The following is a 17,165-nucleotide window of genomic DNA, read 5'->3' as shown; positions in this document are numbered from 1 at the left end:
TTTCAATACAGCATCAAATGTCATGATATAAGTGACCTGCATACACGTTTCTGTGATGTCGCTTTTTGTGGGAGCTGGATCCATTCATATTGATGGCGACATCCGCGACATTTCTCCGGATTCTGTTCTACCAACAGAAGTAACTAAGATCAATCGCCAATTAAGAAAAGTATATGTTGAAAACACACTCCTTTTGGTGATATTTTGTATCTCTCGTCATGCACTGGCAACTTAATGCCAATCCCAAAAAAATTCCATGCCCATATCTAGCATCCCAAACTGGTTGTTTACCTTCCGTAGCAATTCTTCTTCCTCTCTGGGCACCCCAATTCCCCATCTTGAGGTAGTGGGGTGAGACACTAAGAAAAGTAATAGTCACAGGTCTGTCATAGTCATTGTCATAGTTTGTCATTGTCATAGTCTGTCATACTCATACCTCACATTCACTGTCATTGTCTTTGTCATTGTCATTCTAATACTCATTGTCATACATACTCATTGTCATACTCATACTCATACTACACACTCTCTCATACTCATACTACATACTCTATCATACTAGTACTCATACTTATTGTCATACTCATACTACATAGCATCATACTCATACTTTTTCTCATAGTCTCTCATAGTACTTAATAGTACTACATACTAAACTACATACTCCTGCCATACTCACAGTCTCTCATACTACTTAATCATACAGTACTGCTAATCAATAACAACGGAAGTACTGCAGACATACACACACACTCTCTCTCTCTCTCTCCCTCTCTTCTCTCTCTCTCTCTCTCTCTTCTCTCTCTCTCTCTCTCTCACTAACAGTCTCTCACTCTCTTTTGTCTCACACACAGTCTCCCATCTCCACACAAATTATCATCACAAAATCATCACATATCATCGCTGTTTATATGCACTACTCTCCCCCTCCCTCTTCTCACTTCTCACTTCCCGTTTACTGCAAAAAGGTAAACAAATAATTTTTCAAGTTGCAGTTTATTTTTTAAGTCACGTGATCAAACACAGCCAGCATCTTTTAGGTATGAATGATTGATTCTTCTACTATGAAGAATAAGTTAAGTTTATGTCAAGTAGGCTTTTCTAGGTCATTGATAGAAGTCTTGGATTCTGTTGGTCTTATAGAGCGGCATCTTCAGTCCAAAGTTTTTCAAGTGAGTTTATCTCGTTGTAAAGTTACTACTCGGTACCCTGCGGTTATAACTACCCACCGTCTCTGTGGCCATAGTATTAAACTCCTTGGCCAATGTCTGAATACGGTTTTGCAGCACCAGAAGGGTTTGAGACATACGAGCCGAATTACTCAGCAGATGGTGTTCTTACTGTGTTTGTAGACAGCGCTAAAGACCTTCCAAATAGAAGAAAATTGGACAAACAATGTCCCTACGTAACTCTACGCATCGGACCCACTGCTAGAAAGACCCCGGCAGTATTTAGAGGTGGACAAAGACCACAGTGGAACCACGAACTCCAATTTGATCTCACCAGAGATCGTAAGCCAGTAATTACGCTTGACGTCTTAGACGAAACAAAAAACGATCCAACGCCAATTGGACACGCTGATGTAGATTGCTCAGAAGTGATGCACCCTGTTAACGAAGTCGACGGTGTCTATCGGATGCGTAGGTCATATCCGCTAGAACTCAATGGAAGATCTGCTGGGCTGATTATCTTGGATATGACTTTCCATCCAAGTGCTCCCGTGCTCCCGCCGAAAATCCCGGTGGATGCAACCGGATATGAAGTAGCTAATAGTTATGATTTCCATGACCAAGAGAATGATAGAGAAGATAGATACCAGCATATGATTCTGAGAAGTCCTAGTCCTCCAAGGGAAGCTTTTTCACCAAGGACACTGCAAAATGGTCAACAATCACATCAAGTCAAACAAAGAAATGTAACGGATGATATCTTTGTCAATGAAGAGGACACGAAGAAAAATAAGACGTTTTCTTCTTTCATGTCTGCTAGCATGAGCAGTAGCAGGAGTCTGAACGCATATTCTTCCAAGGCTAACAGGGACGTATTTGTAGGGGTGGCACAAGAAGAGCACAGCTTGAAACCAGGGAAATTCCTCAAGAAGATCAATAAGTTATTCAATAAAGAGAATATGTCTAACTTTGCATGGCACGAGCCTTCCAATCTGATAACCCCCGTGGATTCGTCGCCTTCTAAGAGAATTACTTCGCCCATAAGCCAGTATGGAGTAGAAGACGATGAAAACGTTGTCTCGCCGTCTGTACCGCTGCCACCACCTCATTTGGTAGAATCGGATCATTTAAAGAAACCTGTTTCTCACAGTAGGGCTAGCTCCAAGTCCCCACACAGAAAGCCTCCTTCAGACTACACCGAAGACTTTCGTAAGATGCATATGAGCTCCACCACTTCGATACCGTTTTCAGCAGATTCAATAGGTGGAGAAGATCCTGTTCCGACCAAGGTATTCTTATTGGACAAGCAAATCACTTCCTTAAGCAGAAATAAGGACTTGCCTCCCGACGTGAATCCTGATGATATTGGCATTGCTCCATCCCCCAGCGAGCATTTCACAAGACAGAGAAGATTGAAAGATGGGTACGGTATCACCAATGATGACCTAAAGGTGGATTTGAGAACCGATAGAACTGGATACTTGGGAGATGGCAGATTTTCGCCATCTGTGTTTCAACGTATAGATCACTTCGATCTAGATGGAGACGAGGACAAGCCGCCAGTCCCACCCAAGACGCCAATGGGGCTCACGGCGAAGGAGTACTACGCTACGAATAGAGAGGGCTATTTAAAGGACATCAACGGTAGACGTTTCTAAATTGTATTATTATCATCATTTAATATATGGGACTTTATAAACGACTGTGATTCAATGTGATGAAATGCACTATTCTGTGGATGAAAGATAGACCACAAGATCCTTTTCCCTAACCCAAGACTAAACTTAAATTGTGTGATCTTTCGATCTTTCAAGGCCTGAATCGGAGGATATTTGGTCCAGTAGAATTAGTATTAATTTGAACATTCTGTTCTATTTCTTTGTCTCTTGTTGTAATGTTACACAAGTGAATTCCTTACGATTTGTTAAATGAGACGATTGCTATACAGGCAGAAGTAGTCATTACTCTGGTCTAACTTTCCTACTTCAGTTCACATATTATAGTTTTCTGTTTATTTTGGTGTAGTGATACTTATTCTCGTTTGTGAAAATCGTTAGCTGGGAATCCCTTGAGTTTGTCCTGTTGAAGAGAGGAAAATGCAAAATATTAGGATAGAAATAGATAGTAAAATGGGCGGACCTCAACCAAAGGAGAGCAGCAGCTAAACGGAACCATCAAGAACTAAATACCTAGAGTAAAAATGTAGCGTGTAGCATTATGTCGACACTAATAACCACAAATTCAAACTTTAATTGAAGTAATAAAAACATCAATGAACTAAACAAAACAATCGACAAGAATTGGAGGTCATGAATTGGAAGATAAAGCACTGTATCTTTCAGCTTGGGTAGAATTCACGAGATATTAAGAATCTGATTGTCATTAGTATGAGCAGCTTCAAAACACCGACTTCATTTCCAATTCACTTATAATACACTTTATAACGACGGAAGAGGGGGTATAAGGATTTTGAAGACGAGGTCCATCTATTACAGCAAACAAAGCGAACTAAGGACTAATTGAGTAGCTAGACACTTCGCAACATTGTAGAATGTAGACCCATCTGTAGAAACAAAGGAATTGTTTCAAAAAACTTAGAGTAAGAAAGCAGCGATGGCTCCAATCAAACCCAAAGCAATACCAGTAGAGGCATCGCCAGCGATATGAGCGGCGCCTGCCTCCGAAGAAGCCGAAGTGGCAGTGGTTTCAGCGACAGAACTGCCTTCTCTGGTTTCTACTGGTAATCTGGAAGTGATATCACTGTGAGCAGTGATGGTGGTATTGTGGTATGGACCAGTGGTATTGTGGTAGGCGGTGACAATTGAAGGAACAACTAAAGAAGTTGAACTTTCTTCGGAGGAAGTAGAAACAGCCTCGGAAGAGCTGTTGGTAATGTTGGCAGATGCAACGGCTACAATACCTCTGAAGTGGTCTAAGGAGTAGACGGCTCTGGCAGCAGCTGAAGCGTAGAAGGCAGATTCTACGGAAGCAACTGATGCAACAGAAGCAGCTGAGGCAACAGATGCCACGGAAGCAAGAGAGGCAGCAGCCTCTTGGGAAGCGACAGCGGCTTCAGAAGCGGCAGCAGCTTCAGAAGCTCTGGAGGCAGCGGCAGCAGCTGAGGCAGCCGAAACAGAGCTGATGGAAGCAGCGTAGGCGGCAGCAGCAGACACGGAAGCTGCTGAAGCGGACGAAACGGAGGCTACACTACTGGACTCTTCTGGAGTCAACAATGTCTTGGTGATGGTAATTGTGGACACAATGGTGGTGTCTTGGTCAGCTTTGACTAAACTGAAGAGGGCTAATAAGCCGACGGCAGCGACTTGATTGAACAACATTGGAAGGAATGACTGGGGTGGTAAAACGAGATACGAGTGTTTGGAAAGTTGTTTGCTTGGTGATAAGTTAATTCAAAAACGAATGGATTTTCTTGTGACGGAGTAAACAAACACAATACGGTACAACACTGGGGGGTTTTAAGGAAAGACTAGGGTAAGAATGATCTGCAAGGTAGTATGGTTTAGATACTAGCTACGAAATCGTAAGCGCTGGTGTGTGTAAGTGAGTGGTATATACTTGTTGATAATACTAGTAAGACTAAAAGAAGTAAAACAGGAAAAGAAGAACAAACATAAAAATCCTTTAATTGAATTGACAACATAGCGAATTGACGTCGTAATATATTTATTGACAACTGCCAATTTACTGACAATTACGGGCAGGCGACAAGAGAATTAATGACTACCGACAAGAAGTTCCGACACACAAACAGAACCACACGGCAATGCATAATTGGATATTAAAATGGGCAGCAGTTACAGAGAAAAATATTTAACTTTGGGTAGAGGTGGAGTTGGCAAGTTTTGCGACAATCGATAACAACAGGGTTTTTGGGGCAATTGAAGCCGGGGAACGACGGGAGTTTCTGAAATGGTGCCAATGGCAAACAGTTCCGCATGGTTGCGGGTGCCATTTCCATAGGTTTGGGCTTGGTCAAGGTGAAAACTTGGCTTGTTGTATGGTCCTTGTGGTGAGTGTAACCGTCGTGTTCATAGCGACAGTTGATCGCCAAAGAAAAAACTTTGGCACTCGCAGCCAAATCGTGCATTGTTTGTGCGGCAGAAATTGGAATTGGAACAAAATTTTTTTAACAGACGAGAAACACGAACATGCCGCATACAAACATTCGCGCCAGGGCGCCCTAATCGGGAAGGAGCACTTCTGCATTGGATATGGGATGCATGGTGGAGTGCACACAAAACGGCTATTTTCCTGCGTCCAGCGGTTTTAGAGATGGGCGCACGACGTTTGGTCAGATTCAGGTCGTTTTGAGACGAAAATACGACGGCCTACTACCAATGTTTCGACTATCCGCCCCAATGCGGACGAGGTGTCAACAAACATCAGCGCATGAAACATAACGCTCGTCTATTAAGTGCAGATCGTATACTGATGATCGAGTCGGGCCACCTCCCGAGACCCCTGCCGCAATACTATGGCTAGTGAAAAAGCACCCGTGCCGCTGCTCCACCAACAAGCATTTTGGTTTCGTCACAACAATCACCCTACACAACATCCCGTTTGGGAATGAGTTTACAGAGTCTTCCTGGGCACCAGGGGCGGGTCTATGGAGGAAGCCAATGAGACTCCACAGTATACACATTACATAAGTTAATTACAGGCCTTAAGTGCACACAGTTGATCGTGCAATTAAGGTGTAATTCGATATATAGGAGTCAAATTTAAGTGAAACAACGCCCATGGAAGGGGGAGAATTAGTCCGCCTCGGTAAGAGAGTTGGAAAAAGACACCGTAGGAACAGCACCCTGAGTATGTGAGCCAGTGCCCGAGATGAACAAATGTAGTCAATTTAGACCTCGATAAGACGGTTGTAACAATGGCCCTAAATTCAAAAATTACAAAGGGCAGTATTAGACGTAATGTAGACTAAGGAGACGAGCCTTAGAGTGGTTGCAGAAGCAAATTTCACTGTGTGCAAAGAAAACTAGTTATTTTGATGTTATGTGCAATAACTAATGTTATATTGATAGATGTACCTGCCACCGTGCGTAGGCTGGAGTTACACAAGATAAGGGTCTACTTCTGGATGTGGGCAAGATAAGTCTTGGTTTGGTTACCACATGACACTTGAAATGTGCCTGGACTTGGTAAGGCAGGGGGTGCTGGCTACATCGACTGATCTGGAGGTATGAAGTTCCATACTCCGAAGCACGAAGCATGTGCTACTACATTAAGGTAAGTGTTTTCATTGCTACACCGAAGTCTATTACGAAGTCTGTTACAACAAACTAGAATACATCGCATAAAGAGAGGAGCCAATCTAGTTTGGTTCACAAACGAAGACAATGGAGATTCTGAATTACGTGATCACCTCGAATGGTGTCAATGTACTAGATTTGAAGATCTCGAGATTTCGACTAACAGAATAATGATTCGGGCATTGCTACAATGTGCATTATATTTCTATTGTTCCTATATAACAATAGAGTATGGAACGGAATCAAAAGTGACAGATTGGGCCATCAAAGCAAACTCAAGATTTTCGTCATTGATCTGGAGGGTGAACTTACACCGCAACCTTGTTTAGTAGTTCAATTTCCTTCATCTCAGTGTCCGTCAAGACAACTCCTCCTCCATTACTATTACCATTGCTATTACTATTTCCATTGGTGACGTCAATGTTTCTCTCTCCATAGTCCTTATCCTCGTCATCGTAGAATTCATTATCGGGCTGTATAATTTTGTCTCTTGCGTACATCGAGCCTCCTTTCGTGTCACGAGAGTCTTGCTCGTCTTCATAAACGTCTCCCCAATCTTCCATATCATATGGTACATCATGCATTTGCACAGAAGGGGCGTGCTTGGTATGGTCTAGATTTGTTATCACACTAGTCAAGATCTTATCTAAGTACTCTGGTGAATTAGCGTTGTTCATATTGGAGGATCGCACATCCAATTCATACAATGGTGCATAATATTCGAAGTAGCCGTTATATGGTAACTCCTTTGGTAGTATAACATCATTAAGTAGTCCTGTCTCGAACGCCCAAGTCCTTGCAACATTTCTGATAGTGTAACCCCCACCGCCTACAACCATCATTGGAATGCCAAATGACTTGACATAGCTTACACAGTTGGCGTGGCCTCTCATAGATAAATTGAATGGTCCCAATCTATCTCCAGATAAAGAGTCTCCCCCGCACTGTAATACAATTGCGGATGGTTGGTACCATTCTATAATCTTACTAATGATTGGTTCGAATATAGACTTGTACGATGCATCATCGATCCCATCTCTCAAAGGAACATTGACAGCGTGGTACTTTCCTTTGCCAATACCGATATCGTTCAAATTACCAGTACCAGGGAAGAATTCTCCAAATTTGTGAAATGAACAAGTCATGACTCTGTCATTGGTGTAAAATGCTTCTTCCACTCCATCGCCATGATGCACATCAGTGTCAATGTAAAGTACTCTTGGATGGACCCTCAATAACTCAATTATACCTAAGACAATATCGTTCGTATAACAAAACCCAGAGGCTTCTGATTTCTTAGCATGATGTAATCCTCCGGCATAGTTGATTGCTACATCACAACTACCATTATTCATTCTTGCAGCACCTTCCATGGAACCTCCACACGATATTTTGCAAAATTCTGCTAACCCATCGAAAACAGGACAATCATCTCCCACATTAAAGATGATCTGTTCTCTTTCAAACATACTCAAATTGTCCGGCGTAACCCTATCTATAAAGTCTATGTACTCATCAGTGTGGAACTGTGTCAACTCTTCGTTGGTAGCCGGCTTGGCTCTATATATTTCCATCTTTTTGTACAACTCGTAGTTCATGATCAAGGAATGGGTCATCCGTATTCTGTGAGGTTTCATACAATGGCCCGTTCCGTAGAAGTAATTACCCACATCTCGATCGTAGAAATATGCCACTCGCTTCTTGCGGCTAGGGTCAACCTTCAATTCGTCAAAGGGTAATTGAACATACATCTTTTACGACCCTCTTTTTGATACCTATCCAAGTGTTCTTTTACTTTTTCTCTCCGTCACGATCCACAGGACCTTTTTAACTCTATTCCTTGCGACTCTTCGTGTGTATAGTTTATACACGATTACACTACTACTACTACAATCAACTATTCGCAATAGAACTTACTTCCTGTTCCAAATGATAAAGAAGTGACTTCTTTGCCGTTCAGTTTTCTCAACTGATTGGTTTATGGGGTTTTACTATGGGGGCTGGTCTGTGTGCAGGTGGATTTTGTTTTTTGCAAGCATTTAATAGCCTTATATATGATGGTGTAATTATGTAGTAGGTCTATGTATACCAGTGGATTAGGGTTATTTTGACGTGTTGTTAAGTGTAAGAGCAGTGTAATTACAGTAAATTATTAATTATTAGACATTTATTCGTATACGGAAAAAAATCACCTAGTATACTCTTTCTGGACCTTTACTCGTTGCCTCTCACTACTCCCCTTATATAACACTATATAACTCCATACACCATAGTAATACACCTTTATTACTCAACTCCCCCGAAACTCAAAATTTAACATAGTTATGATAGAATAAACATAAAAAATAGTCCGCCTATTTGGCTTTGTCCTCGACATCGTCCTCGACCTTCTTGATCTTACCACTCTTAACGTCGTAAATGTAGCCTGAAACTGGTACGTTCAACACGAGTGGACTGTTCTCAAAGAAGTGAACGTCATCCTTGACACTTTGTTCGAGGTCGGAGAATGGCAAGAATGCAATATGGTCCACACTCTCGCCAGTGTCCTTCTTGACAATATCTCTCAATTCGGCGTCGGAGAAAGTCAACATACCACAATCGGTATGGTGAATAACCACGATTTCCCTAGTGCCCAACAATCTCTGGGAGATAATGACACTACGCAAGGCATCGGAGGCTCTTCCTCCAGCATTTCTAATTACATGGGCGTCACCTTCAGTCAAACCAAGAGCAGCTGCTGGATCAATTCTGGCGTCCATGCATACTACAACGGCGACTTTTCTGGCAGGGGGTAAGGCCAAGGAGCCCTTGTCGAATTTTGCAACGTATTTGGTGTTAGCTTCCTCGAATTCTTCGGCTACAGTCATAATTAATGATAATTAATGGGCAATTGCGGTTATTCAGTATAAAAAGCTTATTCAGAACAAGTGGTATTAAACTACATAGAATTCCAATTTTCACCCTTGCCGGGGTCAATGGCCCAATTTTATACGACTTTCTCTCCCTACCATCTAATCTTGCACCATTTCCCCCCATACATCCCCTTTGCCTCTTCGTAATCTATTCCATATTGCTATATAATATGGCAATGATGCCACAACTGACGTCATTTTTCTAGGAGCGCAATGTATATAATGTAATAAGTATAAGAGAGATCCATTATCTAAGTAAGCGACGGGCACAGGTACACAACCGGGCTAACAAAAGCCTGAAAAGCGGAGTATTGTGTAATCTGAAATATGTAATAAGGAACCTCGATTCATGTTCCAAGTAATATTCGTATTCCAATTAGCCTTGAGTGTTCGGAATACGGATAGCCTCTGCTTGAAATAGCTTATAACAATACTCTGTGATTAATAATTGTGGAGTCAATTGCTGCAATTGCGAAAAAATATGGTTCACAGGGAGGTGGTATGACGGATGGTAGATCGGTTGGAGACAGTTAGGAGGCGGGCAGAAGAGTGGAAAGAAGACGGTGAGACGGTAAGACGGTTAGTTTTGGGCCGTTGACATGGCCGTTTTAGTTATGTGCCGTTGCGGTTATGTATGCCACCCACGGTTATCGTATGGTATTATGGAAAATACTGTCTTTGACGTAGGCTGCAAAATTTATGTTGCATGAGGAGTTTTATATATTTGTGTTGCTGGTATGTTGGAAGTGCTAGATTAGGAGGACGATGTACTATTATGTACATAATTATATATATATGATGAGATAATGGATCTAATGATAACAGAGACAGATAGGTATTTATGCTGTACAGAAAATGAAACATAATTCCACGCCATTATCCCTTTTACTATATATATCTACATGATGAGATAATGGATATAAGGATAACGGACGGAGACAGATAGGTATTTATGCTGTACAGAAAATGAAACATAATTCCTCCCTTTGACTCCCCTTAACATCTACATTCATGCCTCAATGGCCTATATCGTTATCGGTGAAAAACTTGTACTACCCATATCTATCATATCTATAAACTGTTTAGCGAAATGGGTTATACGTTCTTCTTGTTGAGTTTCCCGCACTCATCCAACTTGTAGATACCCAAGATGTAGGCTATTCTGGTCACCACAAGATCAATGGCCATCTCAATTGAATCATGAGCAAGATCGACTTTGGATCCGTCGATTTCCTGCCAATTGACCGGCAACTCCTTCAATTTCATGTTTTGAATTTCTCCCAAGAGTAAAACTTCCACATCGAAGATCCATCTTTCTGTATGCATGTGAGGGAATATGTTCTTGACAGCGTTGTAGTTGAACATTTTGAACCCACATTGGGTGTCCTTAACATCTCTGATTCCGAATATGTAAACTAAAGTGTGTAATCCGTACATCAAGAAGTTTCTGATGAATGATCTCTTCACAACAGCATCAGTGTTGACCATGTGGGCACGAGAACCAATGGCCAAACCTGGCTCATTTTTATCCAAACCGTCCAAGAATGCAATTAAATTATCAATATCGGCGAATTTAGTAGCTCCATCGGCATCGGCAAACAACATGAGTCTACCTCTGGAATGCAACAATCCGTGGGTCACTGCACCACCTTTTCCTCTGTTCTGCGTCAATTGGATGACTCTTAAAACATGAGGCTTGAGTTTGAACTCGTTGGCCTTCTTGATAGCGTACTTATCAGTGCCGTCGGACGAGCCGTCGTCCACGATCAAAATCTCGTATTTGTTTGGATATTTGGCCTCCAAGTACTCAAAGGCCTCGTCCAACATCACACCAAGTCGCTGGGTCTCATTGTAGCAAGGAATGACTATACTGAGCTCGATTCCAGTGTCTTTAAAGGTAGACTTTTCGGAGGAGTCGATTCTGGCTGGCAACGGGTATTTTTCACTGGTGCCGTCGTTGGTAGTATATTGATCCTCAGTAGGGAACGGAGCTCTAGGCTTGTGGGAAAAGACGATCACCGTAGCGTAGACGGCAACTACCACTGCCACGAGGAAAATAGCAATGTATAGGAGCATGTTATGACTTAGTTTTCTGGCGGATATGAATAAGTCAATCCGATGCAGCTAATAATGAACAGATTTATACTATGAGTACTCTGTACTAAAGACCCGGTGTTTCTACCGAAAAATTACCTTTTTTCACTAAATAAACGACAATTTCACTCTGGCTACGGGAAAATGTCCTACTATCTATATTTTACTGTATCTATATACCATATACCCCTATATATGTCTGCCTATACCACCATACACCTGTCATTAAAGACGTCTAAAAAGACGGCTTTTCTAAATTTTCGTTGAGCGCGTAAATTTTCGTCAACACGAGTGGGTGTACCTGCAGGAGAGCCTTGGCTAATAATAGGAAGAGTTAAAGGTGTGGGGTACAGGGAGGTAGAGGAATAGAGGAAGTGGGTGGGTAGGTGGTAGAGAGAGTTGTTGGTCGAGTCGGGTGGAAGAGATATGAGTGATTTAGGTTTGGGTGTTTGTTTGGTTATTGGTAAAAAAAAGTAGAAAGAAAATGGGACTTGGGATGTGCATGGTGGGAGCCTAGAGAAGGTTATGTTAAAGAAGGTTTGACATTGGGAAATCAGGGTGGAATTCTCTTTTTGACGGGATTTTCCTGGAATTTATAACGAGCATGGTCTACATATGTTCATGCCGTGATTTCAGATTGGCACTAGTATCCCTCTTTGGATATCTATCCAAAGTATGGTGGTACTGTAGAAACTTGGTGTGAGGAGACATTAGCCATGACATGTCGCGTGGAGTGGGTGCAAAATGCGACATTATGTAGATGCTAAAGAAGATTTTGGTGGTGTGATACATACTCTTGGCAAAAACATGCTATCGTCATGATAGAGTGACTTTAGTATTGCGTTTCAAGGAACGAAAAGAGAGTCCTTATTGGGTACCTGCTTTTTGTCTTCCTTTATGGGCTATAAAAATAAAATGAGAAAAAATAAAGAGAGACTCATTCTCTGAAAATCCTTTCGTCAGAGACCTTCTCACTTCTCTCTTCCCACTTTCTACTTCCATTAGTCGTCTTCTTCCCCAGTTTCTCCCAGTCACCTCAGTATCTCAAAATGGTTCTATAGAAAGGTAATCTTTTTTATTAAATAATATTATCTATAAGACATTAACCAAATCAATTCAGAATTATTACAAGTAATTGTTCATACGCAGCAATAATGCTTAATAACTGAACGTATCATGACCACCTCTTTGAAACCCTTCGTTGTTTCCTTTCCTCCTCGTAGTCTCTTCATGGGAGCGCCAATTTGGTCACCCTATTATTCAACACTCTTGCATTGTTTACAAAAACCTCAACTAATTCCTCCAACCGGAAAGTATCGGTTCCCAGTGTGATCTTATCGATGGCATTAAACACCTCTGGTGTGTCGATTTCCATCTCAACCTCAAAATGAATGTCATGATTAACGATCTTCTTACCGTGTTTATTTTTGGCCTCATGAGGAATCAATACTCTTGTTAAGTCAAACTGGGTGATGGTTGGTGCATGGGTCCAAGTATTTCTCTTCTTTTCTCTGACTAATGAAGCTTTGTTCTTTGCGATGATGGCCTCCACATTTCCTTCTGGAACTGGCATTTCAAGAGATAATGATAATCTCAAATCGTACATACTAGACGGGTTGTGAATGTACAAGTCAGCAATTCTCTCCTTCTCAATTGCTGTAAATCTAGGTGGCGTCAAGTTATTGTCCTTCGAAACTCTGATTTTCCTTATATGTTCTCCCTTACCACCTGTTTGGTAGAATGTATCTGTGATATCTGAATCCAATGTGTTGAATTTTCTCTTTGGCTTATCTTTTCCGATGGAGTTTCTAAGTTCCTCTTGGTAACCTTTCTCCAACTCTTCTAAGAACTTTCGTATTTCGTTCCAAGCGATCTCTTCCACTTGCATGTCAAAATGAACACTCGAATGGTCGGTGAAAATGCATTCAGTGATCACATTAAGATTGATTCTACTACCAGTTCTCTTGTCGATGATTTTGCCGAACTTCAACTCCAACTCAACAAACTTTCTATTTTTGTCATTGATGTTGGAAAAATTGGCGAAGATCCACTCAGCCATCGTTCTCGTTATTGATGGAGGAGGAATAATTCCTGTTATGCTACATTGCAAATCCACGCTTCTCGTCGTTGTGTAATCAAACACTGGCTTGTCCGATAATGCAGTTCTTACATGTGAACCATTGTGATTTTCAACCTCCAGGTGATCCACCAAATGTGCTTTGTTAGGTGGAATATATTCTTGTGCCCAGATAGGCGGAGTAGCATAACGCTTAGGCTTAGTAGACTTCTTTAATTGCTGTATTTTTGTCAATTCATCTACTTGCTCAATTTTGTGATTGTTCTGGTGGTGGTTATTGGAATCTCTTTCGATGGTGATTTCATTCTCGCTCTTTGGTTCTATGTCACTCCTGATTTCCGATTCTGGACTTCCCACTTGATTATTCGACTCGTGGTTAAGAATGGACTTTTGGTCGTCTGAAGATTCGGCTGAATGGTTATAGCTTGAGTTGTTGTTCAAGTCGTTCAAACTGGCTTGTCTGCTGATATTGAATGACGTTTCTTTGCCCGTTGTGATGTCTACATCGCGATCATTGGTTATGTTAGCAATAGAATTGCGTTTAATAGGAACTGCCCGAGGAGTAATGGGACTAGATTGCACTGGAGGACTTGAGCTATTATTGGCATTTACTACGGGTTTCACAAACGTCTGAGGCTCTTCCTTGTCTTCTTTATTGGCATCATTACTGCTAACTGCGCCATTGACCCTGTTCCCACTGTGAACCGGAGTCACAGACGGAGTATCATTCAATATATTGGTTATAGAATGGCGTTGGTGCGCCGACTGTGATTCTCCGGCTATTCTTCCCGACGAAACCGCTTGTTTGGGTTCCTTTTCATGGTCACTGGGTGGAGAATCGTTGTTTAAGATGGACCCGACGTTCATTATACGACAGTTATGAGGACAGTTATTTATGGGTTTTTATCAGTTTTTCATGAAAATTTCGGCTCCAGATATCTCGGGAGGAATTCTAAACTCTCAATTGACTTTTTCTACTTCTGAAAACCCTCTATTCACAGTAATAACTCACTCTTACCACCATCAATACGATGGTCTTCTTTTAGTTTTTGGGTTTTGAGTTTTGAAGTTCAGGATTTTTTCCGGTTGTGAGGGTTTTTTGTTTAGGGAGGGAGAGAGAAAAATGGTTGCTTGGTGCAGGAACGCGACTGGTAGCATAGCATCGGAAAAGAAGGGTGCAGTTCAGTTGGGGGAGTAGACGAGAGAGATGGGAAAGGATGAAGTATTTATGTTTTGGTATGATGTTGTCTACGGGGGTGTAGGGCCCGTGGTGGCTATGGTTGTAGTTGAGGTAGGAATGGTAGTTTTGTAATGATAGGAAAGAAAAGTATACAAAAATTTGATTTGGAAACTTTTGATATACATGGTAGGATAGCGTTGTATAGTGTACAAATTTTTGCAGTAATAAAAGAAAATTGCAGCCATTCTAAAAAAATGGGAAGAAGATGCAAAATTACTGTTAAGTTTAAATCATGTTAATTGAATCAATTGATAAAGACGAATTCATAAGGCGAATTGGAAGAAGTACAAGAAACATCGACATGTTATATGTTCTACAAACTCATAATCTACAGGCTTTTAGCTGGAAACCCCTTACAGGCTCACTACTGTTCTCTCAAATCATAATTTCAACATAAATACATAGCATATACTATACATGGTATGAATTATATGTCATAGAGCTACGGAGCAGGGCCCGGCTGCAAAATAAATCACACCAATATCCATAAATAAGCAGAAGAGCTCAGCTCTTCTTAATGACTATAATCATGCTGCAGGGCATGCTAGTCACTTAGTATCCCCCAAGTTCTTGTTCAATCTGGCAGCAACGGCATCAATGAACTCCTCAGTGGTAACATAACTGGCCCTGTCGGATTTGCCTTGAGCCAAGGCCAAATCCTTGGTCATGATGTTGTCCTTAGAGACAGTCTCGATGGTGGCCTTTTCCAATTCCTCACCAAACTTAGTCACATCTGGAGTATCGTCCAATTTACCTCTTTGGATCAAACCTCTGGTCCAGGCAAAAATAGATGCAATGGAGTTGGTGGAGGTCTCCTTTCCTTGTTGATGTTGTCTGTAGTGTCTGGTGACAGTACCATGGGCAGCCTCAGCTTCGAAGGCCTTTCCATCTGGAGTCATCAAAACAGAAGTCATCAATCCTAAGGATCCAAAACCTTGTGCAACAATGTCCGATTGAACATCACCATCGTAGTTCTTCATGGCGATGATGTAACCACCCTTGGACTTCAACATCTGGGCGACCATATCGTCGATTAATCTGTGTTCGTACCAAATTCCAGCAGCTTCAAACTCTTTCTTATACTTGGTGTCGTACAAGTTCTCAAAGATGTCCTTGAACTTACCATCGTATCTCTTCAAAATGGTGTTCTTTGTGGAGGAAAACAAGTTCAACTTACGGTCCAAAGCCAATTTGAACGAGGACTCAGCAAAGTCGGTTATAGAAGCATCAGTGTTATACATGGCTAAAGCGACACCAGCGCCTTCGAAGTCATAAACTGGATATTCAACAGCCTCAGAGCCATCTGCTGGCTTGTAGACTAATGATAACAGTCCAGCCTTTGGTACAACAATGTCAGTGGCCTTGTACTGGTCACCGAAGGCATGTCTACCGATGATAATTGGCTTTTCCCATTGTGGCACGATTCTTGGGATGTTGTCAATGACAATTGGCTCTCTGAAGACAGTTCCTCCCAAGATGTTTCTTAAAGTACCGTTTGGTGACAACCACATCTTCTTCAAGTTGAATTCCTTGACTCTTTGCTCATCTGGGGTAATGGTAGCACACTTGACACCAACACCATACTTCAAGATGGCATTGGCTGCGTCGGTGGTGACCTTGTCTTCGGTCTCATCTCTGTACTCGATTCCGAGATCGTAGTACTTCAAGTCGACGTTCAAGTAGGGCAAGATCAACTTGTCCTTGATGAACTGCCAGATGATTCTGGTCTGCTCGTCACCGTCCATCTCGACGATAGGGTTCTTCACTGTGATCTTCTTAATTTCCGACATTTTGGCGATTTGTGGCGGGCTGGTGGATGATGGCGAAGCTTGCTGTGACTATGTACGACTCCGAGATGCTACAGAAGTCCTATGTATTAACAGGTCTATGTTATCCTAGCTGATGGTTCTCCAAATTTCAACCTCTGTTCTTGTCCCGCACAAAATGGAATTGTGCCTCTATTTATAATTTACGGCTACAACCCCACTATTAACAGAATCACTGCAGCAAGCGGGACTTGTACCCAGACGGAGCCCAGTTGGGAAATCAGTATTATTAATGCTGCCAGTAATGACAGGATGGGACAGGAGTTTCGGGGTCAAGAAACACCCCGGGAATATCGTGTATGGTCACGTGATGGTATTTGGGTGATGAGGAGAGGTAACGCCGATGGCAGTCGAAATTATGGTGATGAGAGTAGTAATACGGTAGTGTCAATGGAGGAATCCGAGACCAAATTGGCTAATTTTGGTAGCTGTGTGCAATCCTCGGAGTCGGATTAGGGTATGTTGGCGTAGGATTCGGAGCCACGTCGGCATTACAAGCGTCGGTTGGAGGAGATTTCTGATGGGACGACACGAGAAAAGACGTGGGACAGGGCCCATCTTACGATGG

The 17,165-nt window shown here is 41.9% G+C and overlaps 7 protein-coding genes across 7 annotated transcripts; 1 reads left to right on the top strand and 6 right to left on the bottom strand. All coding sequences in view use genetic code 12, as the record gives it.

Annotated features, from left to right (window-relative positions):
* The first annotated feature begins 1,088 nt into the window (after window positions 1-1,088).
* INN1 (Inn1p) lies at window positions 1,089-3,295 on the top strand. Its single transcript, XM_064920195.1, has one exon. The coding sequence runs from the start codon at window positions 1,265-1,267 to the stop codon at window positions 2,825-2,827; it is 1,563 nt and encodes a 520-aa protein (XP_064774569.1). The 5' UTR covers window positions 1,089-1,264; the 3' UTR covers window positions 2,828-3,295.
* A 468-nt stretch (window positions 3,296-3,763) lies between these two features.
* On the bottom strand, window positions 3,764-4,507 carry PGA34 (Pga34p; the record flags this gene model as incomplete). The annotated part of the gene is made up of 1 exon (XM_064918386.1): window positions 3,764-4,507. The coding sequence occupies one exon, from the start codon at window positions 4,505-4,507 to the stop codon at window positions 3,764-3,766; it is 744 nt and encodes a 247-aa protein (XP_064774568.1).
* Window positions 4,508-6,582: 2,075 nt separating this feature from the next.
* RPD3 (Rpd3p) lies at window positions 6,583-8,617 on the bottom strand. The gene has a single exon (XM_064920194.1). It carries the CDS (start codon window positions 8,197-8,199, stop codon window positions 6,757-6,759), a length of 1,443 nt encoding a protein of 480 aa, XP_064774567.1. The 5' UTR covers window positions 8,200-8,617; the 3' UTR covers window positions 6,583-6,756.
* A 1-nt stretch (window position 8,618) lies between these two features.
* On the bottom strand, window positions 8,619-9,667 carry RJT20DRAFT_45050 (uncharacterized protein). Its single transcript, XM_064920193.1, has one exon. The coding sequence runs from the start codon at window positions 9,313-9,315 to the stop codon at window positions 8,803-8,805; it is 513 nt and encodes a 170-aa protein (XP_064774566.1). The 5' UTR covers window positions 9,316-9,667; the 3' UTR covers window positions 8,619-8,802.
* A 672-nt stretch (window positions 9,668-10,339) lies between these two features.
* ALG5 (dolichyl-phosphate beta-glucosyltransferase) lies at window positions 10,340-11,706 on the bottom strand. Its single transcript, XM_064920192.1, has one exon. It carries the CDS (start codon window positions 11,434-11,436, stop codon window positions 10,456-10,458), a length of 981 nt encoding a protein of 326 aa, XP_064774565.1. The 5' UTR covers window positions 11,437-11,706; the 3' UTR covers window positions 10,340-10,455.
* A 976-nt stretch (window positions 11,707-12,682) lies between these two features.
* CET1 (polynucleotide 5'-phosphatase) lies at window positions 12,683-14,569 on the bottom strand (the record flags this gene model as incomplete). The annotated part of the gene is made up of 3 exons (XM_064915878.1): window positions 14,237-14,569; window positions 13,984-14,173; window positions 12,683-13,815 (listed from the first exon to the last, which is right to left on the bottom strand). The coding sequence occupies exons 1-3, from the start codon at window positions 14,396-14,398 to the stop codon at window positions 12,683-12,685; spliced, it is 1,485 nt and encodes a 494-aa protein (XP_064774564.1). The 5' UTR covers window positions 14,399-14,569.
* A 568-nt stretch (window positions 14,570-15,137) lies between these two features.
* On the bottom strand, window positions 15,138-16,705 carry IDP2 (isocitrate dehydrogenase (NADP(+))). Its single transcript, XM_064920191.1, has one exon. It carries the CDS (start codon window positions 16,559-16,561, stop codon window positions 15,320-15,322), a length of 1,242 nt encoding a protein of 413 aa, XP_064774563.1. The 5' UTR covers window positions 16,562-16,705; the 3' UTR covers window positions 15,138-15,319.
* Window positions 16,706-17,165: the final 460 nt, after the last annotated feature.

This window comes from Scheffersomyces xylosifermentans (assembly GCF_036884685.1).
Source record: "Scheffersomyces xylosifermentans strain CBS 12540 chromosome Unknown RJT20scaffold_4, whole genome shotgun sequence".
NCBI lineage: Eukaryota > Fungi > Ascomycota > Pichiomycetes > Serinales > Debaryomycetaceae > Scheffersomyces > Scheffersomyces xylosifermentans.
The sequence above is the reverse complement of the archived record's forward strand: the minus strand, read 5'-3'. Positions and strand labels throughout refer to the sequence as shown.